At 38.9% G+C, this 18376-nt stretch overlaps 1 protein-coding gene and 1 long non-coding RNA gene across 3 annotated transcripts in view; one reads left to right on the top strand and one right to left on the bottom strand.

Moving 5' to 3' along the window:
- The window catches only part of LOC113034749 (contactin-associated protein-like 4), an 81057-nt gene extending 74256 nt beyond the window's left edge, over positions 1 to 6801 (top strand). For both annotated transcript variants that reach the window (XM_026189729.2, XM_080287618.1), the window contains 3 exons: positions 670 to 888; positions 2725 to 2796; positions 4612 to 6801. In XM_026189729.2, the coding sequence (XP_026045514.2) occupies positions 670 to 888; positions 2725 to 2796; positions 4612 to 4808 (488 nt within the window). In that variant the 3' untranslated portion in view covers positions 4809 to 6801. The remainder of the gene's footprint in view (positions 1 to 669; positions 889 to 2724; positions 2797 to 4611) is intronic.
- A 4208-nt stretch (positions 6802 to 11009) lies between these two features.
- Positions 11010 to 17867, bottom strand: LOC145419789 (uncharacterized). Its single transcript, XR_013901131.1, has 2 exons — positions 17172 to 17867; positions 11010 to 12846 (listed from the first exon to the last, which is right to left on the bottom strand). It is a non-coding gene; the product is annotated as an uncharacterized LOC145419789 (long non-coding RNA).
- Positions 17868 to 18376: the final 509 nt, after the last annotated feature.

Raw genomic sequence — 18376 nt, 5'->3', positions numbered from 1 at the left:
AGTAACAAAATCAGTGACCTCAAATGCACTAAGATTCGTTTCAGGGTCACGTCACAGGCAAAAAGTACAGAGGAGACAATGAGCCAAAGAACAGAAAAGCTTCATATGTGTCTTCATGCTTTCTTGAGTATTTTGGGACTTTTTTGTTTGTTTTGTTGGATCCTCCAGTAACCTTGTTTTTGTTCCCAGCCATTTGTCAGCATTATTTGTCCTTTTTTTTGTCTTTGTGTAAAACATTTGATCATTTGTAACAACTAAATGTACGACATTAGCATCTTTAATAGAAGGTTCATTGATGCCAGTTTTTACCTCATAGCGAAACTGCATCAGTAACCTCATCATTGTCATCTTCTCCTAGTAATTATGAGTGCATTGTAGTGGAGTTAATAGACCTCAGACTATTTGGAAGAGAGAAAACCAGACACTGATTATTTGGTCAATACTCTAAATCAGCCGCTGCACCTACCACTTTGAAGCAATATTCTTTCAGCTTGTTTTCTTATTATCTGCTTTTGCTATGCCCAAAGTATTATTTTTCCTTTTTGTTCTTTAGCAGAGTTACAGTAGCACTGCTAAAGCAAAATCAATTTTAAAAAAGTGAAGTAATCACCATCCTTACTGTACATTTTATAAAACATCACAGTCTGTGTGCTTGTCTTTTCTCTATAGATTCTGAAGGGTTGGATCCGGACTTGGCTCAGATTGCTTCTCTGGGTTTCACTGGCTGTCTATCTGCTGTCTTCTTTAACTCCATCAGCCCTCTGAAAGCTGCTCTGCTCCACCCAAAAACTAGTCCAGTTACCGTAACTGGTCCGCTGATCCAGTCCATTTGTGGCTTTACTTCAGCCAACCTCTCTCATGCAACAGAAACCACACACCATCTATCAGGTAAGAGGGTTATTTCCTTGCTCTCTTTATTGGTATTGGAGATTGAAGGAGATTGGAGTGGTGGCAATGATGGTCAAACTGTGTCTCCAACACAGTTTTGTTCTGTCCCTCGCATGGCTTCAGATCACGCAGAGAGAATTTCAGAAGCAGAGCATGTTGTCTGCATGGGGTCATCTGTTTTGAGAGTTGACTGGATTTTCTCTGCTGTTCCTGTATCTGACTTCCTGCTCCCCTTATCTGATTTGTTCAGCTTGAAATGGCTTACATAAAAAAATAGAGCTGGTGCTGTTTGCGTGACGCAGAGTGATTTGCTTTGAAATCACTGGCTGATTTCTTTTCTTTTCAGGTGCTTTTTATTTTTGTTTCTTTGGACACCTCAGTTTAGGCATCTAATTCAGGCCTCTTTGCACTAACTCTGCATGTTGCAAAGTGTCAGTTAGCTTGTGCATGTGCATGTGGCATCAGGAGATCCTTTAAAAGCATCCATATGGGACGAGTTAAGAATGACACCACTGCTACTGCCACAGCAGAAATGCCAAAGGACACCCGAGACAGCAAGTGTTTTGCCAAATGAGAATGAAAATTAGAAAGGACTGGTGTGTCATGGGCAGAAAAAGTATTACTTACTTTCACTTTAGACCGTATATGTGTTTAAAACTATTAATACGTTTTGAAAATATAATATTGTGTCTCTACCAATGATATCTGAATTTCTAAAGCTGCACATCCTATTTAATGAGCTGTTGCTTCCTCAGTTGTGTTATATGTAGATCTGGAACCACGCATAACGACTAGGTGAAGACAATCTCGACGTTTCATGGGGCAATTTCTGCTGGATGATGGTTTTTCTGCATTATTCCTGCGACTAGGATAGTGTCAAACATCAGTTTTTTTATGCCAGCCTCTACAGATGTTCTTTTTACAATTGCAAATGCATGTGTCAGGGAAAGGAATTAAATGTAATGACATTATCCTGGTGGTTTGCATAATTAGAACATCATCCAAATAGCTTTGAATATCATCATAAATGCAATGTCTGGTCTCCCCCTGCAGATTTTCAAATAAACACTGCTACAAAAAAAGAAAAGAAAGATGCTAAACTGCTTACCACTCAGACTTATCATGTCTCAGGTTTCTGCACAGCGGAGCAACAACAGTCATAAAGGTCATGTGCTATTCTTGTAAAAGTCAGCCTAAACGTATTACAGAAAATAAAGGCATATATTAAAACACAGATTTGTAGTTAGGGGACAACGCTTGGACATGTCTCATCTGTGAAAGCTACAGCATCCTCCACACAGGTCAGATAGTGAGTAGCAAACACATCCTCCAATATTTGTAATGTTCCTTTACCGCACAGCCACGGGATTATGTTTCCCATCAGACTCAAATAATTAATATTACTGAAATTCCTATCATAGGCACTTCTGTGTGGGTGATACCTCTCCAACTTCATGATGTGGATGACTCTAATGCTGTTGTGCACTGCAGTAACGGCTAGAAAATGAGGCAATTAATTTGAACCAGTGGTGAGAGTTTGCGTTGTCATATCCTTCCCCTGTGGTCACTCATCTAATCCACTCTGAAGTCCCACCATAGATGATTCCTGTTTCCCCCTCTCTGCATTCTCTTTTCAGCATGTCGCAATATCTATTTTTCGCCTCACTAATGGCCATCCTTTGCTTCCTTATTTTTCTTTTTCTCTTATCTATTCTCTGTACTTTATTTCATCATCTTCTTTCAGTTCCCCTGTGATGCTTGTGCTGCAAATTCCCTCTTTTCTCTTTCATATTTTCATTCTCCCTGCACCTTTTCTTCTATGTCTCTGTTCTGCAGGCCAGTCTGGATCAGTGGGAACAGGTCAGCCTTTAGTGAATGCCATCAGGAGTGACTCAGCTCTCATCGGAGGTACTGTGGCAGCAACCTGTTTCAATGTGGCTCTGCCATTATCATCAATCATGAGACAGAAACTGTGTACAAAGCCAACGGGGATAATGTGATGTCAAGTCAGTTAATAGACAGTTTCAAACTTGTTCTCCTATCACATCTTTTTTCCTTTATTGGAATTCATTTATACCTTTCTTTTGACACACCTCAGTGCAGAGGAACTGGCATTGAAATGATGATTAAAACTGAACTGCAGGTTGTGCAAATGAAAGCCCACAGCTGCCTCTCAAACAGCTTGACTGTGTCTGAATACACAAAGGAAAACATGGCTAATTAGAATACAAATTACGTTCGACTCCAAGTACAATTCCTGTCAGTTTTTGTTATTGCTAACATCAGTGTAGATACCTTCTAATAGCTCAAATTGCCCAGGGAGCCTGGAGAAGATGTGGACCCTGCAGTACTAATGATGAAGCAAAGCAATTTTGTTTCCTGTGTCTGTTGGGCCACTGACCACTCGCCTTCAGATAGGAGTTTTATTTCATAATGTTTTGTTTCCAGTTTGGCTCTCCGGTGATAATTTATTCCAATTGAAAATAAGACAAAAGCACTCAATTGTAACCAGTTTAGTTTCCTGAATCTGCTTTCATTGTAGAACAGCAATGAATAGTTTCAGCCTTTTTCAGGAGTTTCCAGAGGTTGTGTGTGTCCTGCATTATGATTTGCATAAAGTAGTCCAGATGGTAGGCACATGCCATGAGTCTATAACTGGTTTTATTTCAATATGTAAAGGATTAAGAGAGTTGCAGTTATTTTTACAAGAAGAAATGTTAAGATGTATGCAAACTTGAAGAAACTTTTAATTTCAGCTTTGACAATTAACAGGTGTTAACAATTCATGATGCATAAAACGTTTTTTCTTTTGATCACATACAGTTCTGACATATTTTAAACTGTTGCAGGTATATTTTCAGCAACGTATTATAAAATAATATCTCACCTCCATGTTACACATATGGCTGGGTGTTTCATTAGAGACTGCTGCTCCTTTTTCTCCCGACTCTCTTTCCTTTACTGACAGCTTGTGTACACCGTACTTGTGGTTCTGATGAATCATGTAAAGCAAACAAAAGAAAATTATGACATCCTTAGAACAGGGTGATATGTGCTGTGGCTTTCTGTGGAAGTCTTGTGAAAGACAAAAAAAATGTCCCAATAAGGCCAATTGAAATTCCCTGAAATGTTCAAAACTCAGTCCAATCCACAAATTGCTGGCTTGAGAATTTCACAAGTTTTTCATTAGACATGAAGAAAAAGCAGAAACATAGACTCAAACAGATTGTCTCTACGAACACTGACTTTTAGGAAAAATGCTAGTATGATACCAAGAAATTATGAACAAGAGTTTTCATTTTTATCAAAGGCAAAAAAATATGCTTTGAATTTCAAAGTGACATTTTTAAAACTGTTCCATTAACACTGTTCAGGTGTGTTAATGGAATTGTTCACTGTTCACTTTTTATTTTTGTGAGTCAAATCAGAACTTTTTGATTGCACCTCATAGTTGCATACCCTGTATTTGCTTTTTTAAGTAAGGCTGCCGTTGTCGTATACAGTTTGCATGGAAGAAGTCTCCAACAATTCTCTATGTCTACAGAACTGGAGCCTAAGCTAAGGGATGTTCCTATTGGCTGCTTTAAGGCACTTTAGTATCAGCTTTTCAGACTGAGAAGTTACATCCACTGTTTATGTGAAGTCTATGGTTGATGTCCTTAACATATACTTATATTGCCTCTGCCATACTGTTATAACTTTGTCCATTTATTTGCTTTGCAGGTGTGATAGCTGTGGTGATCTTTGTAACAGTGTCTTCATTAGCCATAATGGCCCGATTCCTCTACAGGAGGAAATGCACATGTCAGCGCCAGGAAGTAAAAACAGTGAAACCCGAAGACAATCCAGAGTTGCCATTCAGAAGTCGGATTACTTCACAGAACGGTCCCACTGAGAACCAGAAGGAATATTTTATTTAAGTGACGGTTCAACTTGCTTCTGACCTGGCAGTGTTGGAGCTGAGGGGACAGACAGAGATAGAGATGCCTTGTCAAGCCTCAGTGCTTTACACAACAAACTGAGCCTGACTACTGGCTCAACAAGACAGGAAGACGCAGACAGAAACTCATGTTCTTTCATTTTGTTTGCTTTGTTTTTGCTTCTATGGTAGTGTTTTTAAACAGACTCTAAAGATGGTCATATGTCAATATCATCGGTGGAAAAACTGTACATAGAAAATGATGTAAATGTTACAATTCTGACTTTATATCAACCAATCTTGTGATTATTGAAAGAACAGGACAAGAACAGGAATGATGTTGATAATGAATGTCTGCTGTTTTGTCAGTGAGCTCAGTTCATTTATTTTAATGTTATATTTCATGGTGGGAAAGAAAAGTGTATCTGTTCACAATGAACATGTTTGTGTTCTCTTTTCTTTAACATCTGTTATTCATGCTTCTTTCATTGTTACACAAAGCAAAGTGTGGCTTGTATTCATTTTCTGAAATCTGTTATCTGAACAAAGGTGGAAACCACAGATTGGTAGAAGTTGAGGTACTGATTTAACTTCTTTGCTCAAGTAAGTAAAAACCAAAAGGCTTTGGTTATGTAAGGACATTGCTGACTATTTTGGTTCAACGATAGCGGACTAATGTCTTCATTTTCTCTCACGATGTCACTTTTCTCTAGTGCAGGCATGTCTTTGCTTTCCACTCATATTCCCTGCATATATGTTTTTCGTCTTTCATCTCTATCACATCTTTTTATATCACGCATGATAAACACCAGTAATGGATACACCACACTTCATTACTTCCCGCCTCCGGTTCCTATGAAGGCATTCCACTTTTTGTCCCAATATCATTTTTTTCCTTTTATCTGAAAGTCAGTTAAGTATGAACAACATTTTTATGTATCAACTGGCGCAGACCAATGGACTATATGAAAAATGTATAACATAAATATTATATTTTGAGCCAAGTACCTCCAACCCACTCTCTGGCCAAATAAAAAACCCAAATTGCTCCTATAAGTTTCACCTTCATTGAAAACAACTTGTTTAGGTTTATCAAGGTTTGGTTTAACAACACAAGAAATATATTGCTGTACTATGTAAAATATTTTGTCAACCCATCACTCCACCCCAATCTCCTTTCTGTGGAAGGTTAGTGAGATTTGAAAAACCTCATCTAAATTCTTCAGTTTCTCTCATTGTGTTCATTGCTCTTAGCCGGGAATGGTGTGAAAATTAAATGTAGTGAACCGCTTGCACACACAGTATATGGTCATGTTTTTGCTGAGAACATTGTAAGTTGTCTTTTTCTATGGTGTATTTTAAGCAAGGACTGGATTTCAGTTTTATTGTATTTTCTCTTTTCATCCCAGATGTCATTAGATTTTATTAGCTGATTCAGCAGCATCTTCGTGTGCAAGTTAAAAATTTTCATTAAAAAAGTGAGTAAATGACCCCTACGATAAACCCGAGTTGAACTGAGGAGAAGTCGTGGAAGTGTGTTTCAGTGATGGCACCAAATGCTTGAAGACGATGCAGGGCATGCTGGGAAAAACGACATAGCTTTATCACTCCACTACATGTAGAAGCATGCAGACGGGCCTGGAGGATGTGGATGTAATGAAGAACAGAAGACCAAATAATAATGTTGATTAAATGCAAAACCACAGACTAAAGAGGACACTGAATCAGTTTATATAGTGTGAACTCTTTAGTGAATGTCGTGTTGAGTTGTTTTGAAGAGTACTTTTCAAGGTGGTGTTGATAGGTTTGGTTCTCTTCTAGTAGTGCTTCACTTCTGAACTATAGCAGCACAATCCTTTTTAATCGTACTGAAGGTTTACTGTGGTGTTAGTGAGTTAGAGTGACCTGCTGTTAGAGTTTAATTTGTACAGCTATTTTAGTAACAAACACGGTTTTTTGTTCGTTGAATTGAAAATAAATGATCTTTTTCTGAAGTGGCTTTATCTTTTCTTTCACCTGAATTATAACCCTGCAATTTTATTGCATTATTAACCTTTTTGTTCTGTTACTGAAGCTGTAATTTTTCCATCACTGACTCCATTAACATGAGCACAGTCTCTGCGAAATGGTACAGGGTAGAGTTGAATCGATGAACATGAGCTTTAGAGCTTGATCAATGAGCGGCTTTTAGTACTTGCAAGACGCTCCATCAATTGAGATTTAGACAGCTAATGTCTGAATCAATTATTTCTCTGTTAAATTAAGTCGAAACAGCAAATTTAATTACCATACATTTACATCTCTGAATGTTAGGCTCTATAAAAGTTAGGTGGGACTTTTTCTTCGCCATGTGACATTTCTAATGGATATGAATATGCATCTATCTGCAGAGAGGAGATAACTTCACCGTTTGCTGCTTTGTGATGCATTCAGGTGCAGAAGATGTCGATGTGCACCTAGCCTCTCTCCGAGCTATAACAATAACACGTGAACACAAAGCTTTGACATGACTGTGCTTCCCACGATTGCTGTCCACCTACTTTGTATGCACTCACACACATACACACACATGCCATGACGATTCAGGTGACAGCAGCTGGGTGGTTGTCAGCAGGTATTATTTACAGGAAGAGACACATCGGTGCCTCTAATAGCACCTCATTAGGGAGAACAAGAAAAGGACTTGTTGTAATGACACATGCTGCGGCACTCGGAGGGAAACAAATCAGATCACGAGTCAAGATTATTGTCAGTTATTTGAGGTAAAGCAAGTTTTCAGCAATGTGTGAATGCGTGACAAGGCTGATGTTATTCTGATTGCTTAAATTAGATTTGATGATTACCTAAGGAGATACTGACACCAAAACTGTGGGTTTGGTTTGAGAAATTGCTATTGTTTTTGTAAGCCAATGAAGCAGATGGAATCTGATTTTCTAAGAAGGCGAGGGAAGAAAAACAGAATCGACTATTATTGCATGGTGATGGAAAGACTAAAAGCTTTTTTTTAAGCTTTAATTTAATAGGGACAATGTAGTTTAACACTGGTCCAAAACAGAGCATGGAACTGATGTACTGCACAGAGTTTACAAGTATTGCTTTTTTCCAACTGTGGTCCCCTATTGGGCTTTTGTATACATAGTACACAGATAGAGAAGATTTACAGTGTTTAATTACATAAAGCCAAAATACACCATATTCACAAGACCATTGTGATACCAATCATCTCTGATTGGGGTTTTAGGTTTTGTCAAGTCAGCAGTAATCTCCTCAGACACGCTTGGGAAGTACTTAAACTGTAAAAAGCAGTACATTATATATACAGTCTGGATTACAGACAGCCATGTGTAATTTGTAAATCTCATGGGAGTTTACCAATATAAACTCACTTACTTGTGTAAAAATTCCCATCATCATAAATACCATCATCACTGACTTTGTGTTTCTGCATGCACTGTAAACATGAGGGAGAAAAGGGTGTCCACAATGTGCATGCAGGTTTTTGATACTGTAAGAATCTGCTGTTGACAGACTCGAGATCCTGCTGTGACTCGTGTCAGCTGGTCAGCGATGTTAAAGAAACCTCGCTGACAGCATGCAGACCTTCTGTGCTTGCACACCAACAGTGATGTCATTGGGGTCAGCAGCACGCAGGCCACAGGCGGGACTGCTCAGGCGAGACAATTTTTGTGTGTGATGATTTTGTGGCTGAAGAAGTCAACGGGGACACAATGAGACAGGGACCACGAGAATCATAGGAACAGCTGCTTCTTCTTTTTCTTTCTTTAAACCTCCACCACATTAGTGACCACAGCAGGGTTATTATTCTGTCCTCCCTTCTTTTAACTTCTACTTTTCTGAATTGTGTGATTGCAGCACCCGTGGGACAAATCACACACCGGTTCCCATTGATGTCCATTCTTCATATAAGATACTGACAGCAATATCACCGCCATGTGGCCTCTTAAAAGTGGATGTAAAATTAGCGCATGCAAAATTATTTCGTGGTTACAACCTGCAGATCAAAACAGCATCATAACTACCTGCCATTTACTATTTTTGCATTTGGATCGAGTGCTACTAGCTTATCATTAATCTTTTTCTCAGTCTTTTTGCACAACCCACTGTCATTGTTTGTTTTGCACAACCACCATCATTGTTGCACTTTCTATTGCACTGGTATGTCTGCACTGTCTTGTGTGTGTATCGATCTGTTCTGACTGGTGTTGCACTGTTTTTGTTTTTTGCATTTTTTGCACACTTGCACTATATGTAGTCCTGTGCTGATTCTCTGTTATATATTATATGTAGCACCATGGTCTTGGAGGAATGTTATCTCGCTTCATTGTGTACTGTAACAGTGCACATGTTTGAAATGACAATACAGCCACTTGACTTGACTTGATCTCTTATCTTTGGGGCAGAGCATGACGGGTTGTCAGCTAACTGGATGGTAAATGGCTCTTCCAGGCCATATATCATATCATTTGTGTTTAGTGTTGAATAAAATTGAATTAAATTGTTTGGATTGGAAAATGTGGCGTATAGATGTGTGTATAATCCGTATTACAACTGTTTCTTTGTTTTTTAAACACAATTACACTGAGCCTGAAGTATTCAAGGAGCTGCAGTTTGTGGGACCTCAACACTGGCGGTTCAGTTGAATTTGTGGGGACTGACTCACTTTTGGAGCTTGCCTCAAGTGGCCACTATGTAACTACTGGAATAAGTGTAACCACTTTAGTAGCAGTCCCACACGTGATTCACCATGTTCAGTATTAAATTGAAGAGCTTGTATTTTGGATGTTTTGCTGATGCAGATGGTGTTTGTTGTCTGTCTCGTTTGGCTCTGTAACATTTTTTTCCTCAGTCAATGACTTGTTTTTATTGAGAGTTAATTTAAATGGCCCTTCTGAAAGTCTAACAGTCTTTTATGGTTTATAGAAATGGCCCCAAACTGCAATGAGTCTTTGGGGAATATCTATGAGATTATTTTATTTGAACATCAGATGCATAGCTGAACTGAGATAAAACTGAGCTTGGCTGCAATGAAGAATGAATATACCCAGGGGATGTCACTAATCTGTAACTCCCAAATAACAGCTCTAGAGGACAACTTTTAATCAGAGTGTTTGAAGATGTGACTGAGTCTCTTTGTGAGTGAAAAGCACAAGAAATGGGTGGGTTTTTTTTTTAAACAAAGTGGATTTAGCCACAAAAAATATTACTTAGAAACAGCTGGTTTCACAGGATTTCTTGTTAAGTGTGACTTGTAAAATTATATATATATATGTGTATATATATATAGTAGGGTGGGGTGCACTTACTTACTCACTCAAGTTTGTGAGGAAGTGGAGTCCAATTTTTTGTGCGGCACGCCCTTTTGTGTGAACCTGAAAAAGAAACTCTGGGTTAAAGAAAGTTGATGACCACCAATGTGATACCACTTAACCATACTATAACCAGAGATTTAGCCAGTTAACACAAAGCCTGGCTTTCTTCATCATGGATGAGATCATTTGTCATTTCATGGACATATTAACAACATCATTGTGAACAAAAACAAAACTATTGGTCCTCATCACTGGCTCTGTCCAAATGTTGTAAAAAATTTTGGAGGGTAATTCAAACTACAGCAATCACACATCTTTGCTGGCTTGGGTTCCTGAAATCTCAAATGAATGCATAAAACTTATCAGTGCTTAAACAGATCCATTTGCAAATGCATTATTCATATTCCTAAGGTAACCACAAACATTTTTGAAATAGCTCAGTCTTTGATTGCTTACTTCAAAAAAGCCCCCTTGCTTCTGAGTGGATGAATACATTGGCCTTTTGCAGAGCTGTTGTGCAAGACAGGTCAGGACTAATTAACATTTCTAAAGATCCTGCTCACCTTTGTTTAAAGATGTTTTAAAATACATTTGCAGAGTTAAATTTTCCCAAGTTTCTCCTTGTTTTCTGTTTTTACACAGTACAAACTTAAAGTAAACCCTGATTTGAAGATGTAGCTTCACAACAGCATGTTCAAAGCTCATCCACTTCCACATCGCCTGTGGTAGTAACATAGTGAAACTTGGCAAGCAGCTGTAATCAGGTCCGAGTATTTGATCAGCAGCTCTTCAATAAAGAAGACTTTATTTGTCAAGGGGTTGACAATTTGTTCAAACACAGTAAGAGAGAAATGAGACACTGACAGACCGACTCAGAGTTTCAAAGACGTGCGCACGGGTGAGAGTCTCTGAGCAGACTAACACACCGAGCACCGTTTACTCGCTTTATTTATAAGGCAAAATGGGTTACATAGTACTTCCTCTTTCAACTGAAGAGGGGAGAGCTCAGGCATTGTCTTAGCTATCTAACTTCTGCACACAAACTGAAAAACAACGACACAGCAGTATTCATGCTTATCTGACATCGCAGACACTGAAGTAAAGAATGCATGTATATATCCTGTCTTTGTCAAACATCCCACACACTTAAGCAAGGAATACATTGTGTTCTTTTCAACAGTAAGCTTTACCGTGTGAAAATATATAAACACTTGATTATAAGGCATACTTGTTTCTACTTGATTATACTTTAATGATTTAACTAAAATAAAAATTCTCTTAACATTCCCTCCTGATGTTAATATATTTCACATGTTTTACTCAATGCATAGTCACTTGTTAGTCACATTTTCAACTTGCACGTCATTCAGTGGAATAATTAAACAACAAGCTTGTCAAGATTGTCATAGAGATTTTCTTCTCTCTCTCTCACACTCAGCATATCATACTGACGATAGGGATCCTCCATAACTGACTGAGCCAAGACATGGTTTCCTAACATACGCTTGAACATGTTTATCATTATGCTTCTCAGACATGGGATAATACAAGCAATGAAAAGGCAAAATAGTAACATCACACTGAAAAGGGCCAACAGGCCTTTAATCAGTAGAGATTTCCAAGAGCCGCTCAGCAGCCAGTCCCACCAACCTTGAGTATCGGTAACGTAGTCCTGCTGCTGAGCGTCTCTCAGTTGTTTCAAAACATTCAAAGCATTTGTCATGTTTAATGAATGGATGTTATCAGGTATGTAGGTACAACATGTAGTGTTAAACAATACGCAGAGACCACCTTTCTCTGCGAGAATGATGTCTAAAGCCACTCGGTGCTGCATGACAGTGATGCGAATTGCATCAATTTCTTCATTCTGTCCTTGATTAATGCGGGTTGAAGCATTTAAAAATAATCCAAAACGATAGTCCAGGGTTTCTATCTGTAGTGCGTGTTTCCCTACTCCTATCCATGGAAACAAAGCGTGTATTACCTTCTGGCTCTTGGTCCAGAGTTTGAAGTCATCTGGTACATCAGAACCAAGATATGGATCATGGGGCTTGAGGCCTGTGTTACGTTTAGCTCTGGTGTTGCTGTTCACTGACATCTTAAAGGTGTGGTCAGATACCAGAACAGGGGCACAGAGTCCGGTGCTGTTTGGTGGCAGCATGAAATAGACTTTCAGGCCACACGCCCAAGCTGCGCCCTGTACCCAGTATGTACCTGTTGATGAGCCGATGCCATCCCAATCTGGTGCCGCCAGGATCATGGAGCAGTTTCGGTTTTGTCCTAATTTCTTCAGACCCTGGGGCGTACCTGTTTGTCCGGTTGCTCCTGTTGAGATTTTATTCAGGCGTCCCTGGTGTTATTATTGGTTCTGCTCTTCGGTGGGATAGGTCAGTCTGATCTTCAGGGCGACCAGGCACACCCGAGCTCCCACGTGAGTAGCACTGCCGAGGAAGCACAGGGCGGGAAACCCGTTCAGCCCTGTCCTCCAGCAGGGGTTCACGTAAGAGTCAGGGGAACCGGCGTCTTATTGTGGTGCAAACACTTTCTTCACGTGGGATTGATGAATCCACGAAACTCGTTCGGCTATCTTACACGCTGTGGGTGTGGTAAGTAGCACCTGGAAGGGACCTTCCCACTTTGGAGCACTCCAGTTTTTCCGCTGGAGGACTTTAATCAGAATCCAATCACCGGGGTTCAACCTGCAAGAAACTGAAGAAAAGTCACTCGGCAGTTGATTGCTTAATCTCACTTCTTTATTCTCAAATAGTTTTGTCATCCATTCTGCCATTGTTGTTTCTGCAATAGATTTATTAATTGGCTCACTCATTATGGGGAGTGGAAAATGTCTGCCATGTACGATTTCAAATGGCGTTAGACCACCTGTTCCTTGAGTTATTCTCATCCATAATTTAACCAAGCTTAGACATTCAGGCCAAGGTTTTTTAGTCTCTTCCATACATTTCCTCAACCTTTGTTTAATTGTGCCGTTAGTTCTCTCGACTAATCCTGCACTTTGTGGATGATAAGAACAGTGATGTTTTATGCTGAAGCCTAAAGCTTCAGAAACTTTACTTATTACTTCATTTACAAAATGTGTGCCATTGTCTGATCTTATCAGAGATGGAATACCGTACGTTGGAATAAAATGATTACATAGACATTTTGCTACTGATATTGCATCTGCTTTTTTCACTGGGTATATTTCTGGCCACTTGGAAAATACATCAATTATCACAAGTGCATATTTGGAGGATTGTGATTCATTTAATTCTATGAAATCCATGTGGACAGTGTGAAATGGATGCGGTGGTATAGGGAAATGCCCTCGCTTTGGACGTAGATTTCCCTGTGCGTTGTGTCTTTGGCAAATTATACATGTTCTGATAAACTCTTGTGCTGAACTTTCAAAATTTTTTGTATAGAATTGTTTATTAAGAATATTAGTCATCCCTCCTGTTGACACATGAGTTTTCCCATGTGTCACTAAAGCAGCAGTTCTATGCAAAGATTTTGGAAGCACTGGTTTGCCATTACACATCATGAGGTTGTCTTTTAATTCTGCTCCATCTTTCACCCAAGATTTTTGTTCACTCAGCGATGCTGTTTTCTGTGCATCTGCTAGTATTTCTAAAGGTATTAGATCTATGGTTTCTGTTGTTAAAACATCAATTTGTTTTTCTGCAGCTGCTTTTGCTGCTTTGTCAGCAAAGTTATTTCCTCTCGTAATTTCTGTGTCATCCTTTTGATGAGCTGCACATTTGCATAGTGCTAATTCTTTTGGCAACGTTATTACTTCTAATAGCTTTTTTAGAAGGTTTGCATGTTGAACTGTGTTGCCTGAGGAAGTTGTCATTCCTCTGTTATGCCATATTTTAGCGAAATGATGAACTGCTGAATAGACATATTGACTGTCTGTGTAAACATTAACACTTTGACCCTTATACAAAGTACATGCTCTGATGACTGCGGTTAGTTCTGCGCTTTGAGCAGAGTTTGAGGAGCTGAGAGCTTTTGCTTCTATCACTTTATCAACAGTTGTGACCGCATAACCCACACAATTTCTACCGTGAATGTCTTTTGACGCTGAGCCGTCCACAAAAACATTACTGAAACTGCTCTGGGGGGAGCTGTATATATCAGTGCGAGGTTTTGTATCTTCCTCTAATTTTTGAATGCAACAGTGTTGTTCTCCGTCCAGAGAAATCGGCAAAAGTGTACTTGGGTTTAGCTGGCCACACTTCTCTATTTTTATGTGTGATTGTGTAAGTAGAATCCCCACATAAGAAAGTTGTCTTGCATGCGTGAGGAAAGAGAGGTTCGCTTGGAGCAAAATAGAGGTCACTGCATGTGGGACTTTGATGATCAATTTATGTCCTAGAACAATGTCTGCACATTTTTTAACTGCCTCTGCTGCTGCTGCGCATGCCTGAACACAGGTAGGTAATCCAGCAGCTACAGAGTCAAGTTTGCATGAGTAGAAAGCTAATGGACGTTGTTTTTCTCCAAAAGCTTGAGTTAAGACTGCTTTCATATACCCTCCTGCACCATCAACATGGAGAACGAAAGGTTTTCCATAGTCTGGTAATGCTAAGACGGTACATGTCTGCAGTGCTATTTTCAAATCAACGAAAGCTTTTTCTGCTTCTGGAGTCCATTGTACTTTGTCTTTTTTACTGCTAGTTCTTTTTTACTGGAAGAATTGGTGTATTACACGTGGCTTTATTAGTTTTCACGAGAATACCTGCTTTCTGCATGTCTGCAATTACTGGCCTAATTCTTTCCTTTGCTTCTGCACTCAAAGGATATTGTGGTTTCACAGGCCTTCTGGCCCTTATGCTGACCTAACTATCAGAGTGTCATTAGAGAATTTCATTTTCACTTGAGGCAATTTTAGATACCTTCTAGTTTTTCAAAGAATTCACACATCTTACATATTTCAAACTTTGAAGTTTTTTGTTTTGTATATATATTATTTCCTAAACTTTGCATTGTTCATAGCTCACAGTTCTAAAACTGGGCATTTGTAAATCATATGTCTAATCACTATGTGTCACCATAATCCACAAGTATTGGCACAAATTTGTTTCCAAACTAACAAAATAATCAAACAAAACAAAAACGTACATGAGTCAGGATACAAAGAGACAAAGAAAAATGCTGCCAGAAACAAAGCAGAAGTGTGAGGGGAAACTGAGCTCACAGACAGCTGTATGTGTTCGCTTTTAACAGCATGCAGCCTCTGCTCTAAAAAAAAGAACCAATAAAAATAAAAGAAAATGTGTAACATGCTTATCAACTTAGCGGTGTCCACACATTTAATTCAGCTTCATAATCCTGTAGGTTTAGTTATTATCTACAGGGTTTGGCTTATTAGTTGTTATTATAGATGTGCTCTGTATCTCAGTAATATTTATCTAGGATAAATGACAGGTTTTCAAGCAGGTTAAGTGCCTCTATGCACCTAATTGGTTTAGATATTGCTTTTATTTTCTTCATCTCATATGTCATTATACTGAGTTTGAGCAAACCTTTAAGCTTGATGCAGACTTCTTCATAACAATTGTCCATCTCACATCATACTGGCTAAGATACTTCTTGTCAATATTAATATTATATTTTTATTAATTATTATCATCTTTTTCTCTCTATATAATAACAATAGTGTATTACAATATTTTATTAGTGTATATCACTATATTATTACTGAGCCAATTTAATAGTTAGGATCATCTTACTCGGCAAACAGATAATTTATAGTTCATCCAATCTGTACAAGATTTGCTTTTTTCTCTTAACAGGTTTGTGCCTACTTTTAGACTGGTCTTCTGTTTGCCTCATCTCAGATCCAACCTTCAGATTATTATATTTTATTTTGTATCCATCAGGGACCGTGAGTGAGCTGCAGTCTCACTCACCCTCCAGGATGGAAACATTTATCTTTTCACACACTTTCCTTGGCTGAACAATGACACAGCCTTAATCTACCTTATGCATCTCTCTTTTTTATAGAAAAGGTCTTCATATGAATGATTTCCTTTTATTTATTTCATACAATCTGGGCATGATGGGTCATAAATGCACTGATTTTTGCAGCCACGGCCACTATCTCTATGTGACATAAAAAGGGGATCGGTTAGATGCTGTTTTGTCACATGTCCTGAGGCTGATTTCACAATTATAGTGTTTTTTGAGAATGTTACATTTGGGACTTCTACAGTTAAGACAGTTCTACAAGCTCCTGTGTCTCAAAACATTTTTAACGGCACACCTTTCACATATATTACAACTGCTGGTTTGGCTTTTGACTTTTTTCCACATATAACTCTTTTTGCAAAGCGGTTTTTAAAGCATTTATTGAATCAGGGGTGCATTTGCCTTGCCAAGCTGGACAATATATTTTATGTGGATTTCTCCACCTTTTTGCACTGACTATTCCTGCATTTGAACAGTTTTTTCTAACCACTCTTCGTCTGCTGTTAATTTTACTTTAGTTTTAGAGTTACCCATTTTGAACTAATTACGTCAGAACTGTGACACCTTCTTTGGCATGAAAAAGTGAGAATGGGTTTTCGATAACAGCCTTCTACTCTCCCACTAATTGAGAGAGCGGTTATCAATTTTACGTGATGAAGCACAACCCTTTTTTCCACCTTTACCAATACGTGAGTGTACACAGGAAAACAGTTTGAGAAGTGGTTTGACCGCGTATTGGGTCGTAAAAACAACTCACTCCTCACAAACAAAGCGCGTTTCTATGATTTTTATTGAGATTTTCCGTAGGCCTATTTATTTGTGTAACACCTTCACCTTCAGCCACTCTTCTTGGGTGACCGGAAACCTGTTCCGTTACAGCCACTCCCAGAGCGACCGGAACTTTTAATAGCGATTTTTCTAGAATTTCGCTCTTGCCTGTCGTCTTCCTAGTCCCGCATGGACACTGAGATCTGTCGGCGTACCTAGGTTTACACACTACTTAAAGGAAAATCTCAATATCAACGTATTTTAGCGCTTGGTGGAATGCGTGTCATATTCACCTCTACTGTGGCGCTGCGTTTTTGGATCCGGTGCTCATCGGGTCCTGGAGTCGTGAAGGCCGAACGCTGACCGGAGATCGAATTCACGTGTCCGGGTTTTTCGTTTTACTGATCAGATTTCTTCCAGCGCAGGCGTCACGACGTCAGGATCCGATGGAGACCGTCTATGGAAAACTAGACGTTAAAAATAACAGTCAGTTCTCCGGCTACGAAGGACCAATTAAATGTCAAGGGGTTGACAATTTGTTCAAACACAGTAAGAGAGAAATGAGACACTGACAGACCGACTCAGAGTTTCAAAGACGTGCGCACGGGTGAGAGTCTCTGAGCAGACTAACACACCGAGCACCGTTTACTCGCTTTATTTATAAGGCAAAATGGGTTACATAGTACTTCCTCTTTCAACTGAAGAGGGGAGAGCTCAGGCATTGTCTTAGCTATCTAACTTCTGCACACAAACTGAAAAACAACGACACAGCAGTATTCATGCTTATCTGACATCGCAGACACTGAAGTAAAGAATGCATGTATATATCCTGTCTTTGTCAAACATCCCACACACTTAAGCAAGGAATACATTGTGTTCTTTTCAACAGTAAGCTTTACCGTGTGAAAATATATAAACACTTGATTATAAGGCATACTTGTTTCTACTTGATTATACTTTAATGATTTAACTAAAATAAAAATTCTCTTAACATTATTGAACAGACTGAATTCTAAAAGCAGTAAAAGTTCAGTTTGAGTTTATACTTTAAAAATGCGGTGCAGTCAGTTCGGAGGTGGTAGACTCAACTTTTGACAAGGAGAATGGAGTTCAGCTCTCATCTGACATCAGTATTAAGTTTTGGTTTCAGTTCCTTTTTAAGCTTTCCAAAAGTACTTTGTGTGGTTAGCAAAAGATCTGGTCTGAGTTCAAATACACTCTTTTTACAGAATATAAAACATTCAGTGGCTTTTGTCCCACAGTGAAATGAAAAGCTGATGCACACAAAGATCTATATTCTAGGCGCTGCCATGTGTCTGTGCCTTTTAAAAGTCAGCGCACTGTTGGTCTGTTTGCCCACCCTAAGTGACTTTCTAACTCTGTCGAGTTTAGGACTTTTTTACATCATGTTATGCTTAATTTATGTCACTGCAGTTGTGTCTAATTTCATAGATATTACTCTACACAATGCCTACTACTTTTCATTTCTTTTAATAAT

Source organism: Astatotilapia calliptera, chromosome 13 (genome assembly GCF_964374335.1).
Source record: "Astatotilapia calliptera chromosome 13, fAstCal68.1, whole genome shotgun sequence".
NCBI lineage: Eukaryota > Metazoa > Chordata > Actinopteri > Cichliformes > Cichlidae > Astatotilapia > Astatotilapia calliptera.
Note: the sequence above shows the minus strand (reverse complement) of the source record. Positions and strands in the feature narration are given on the sequence as shown.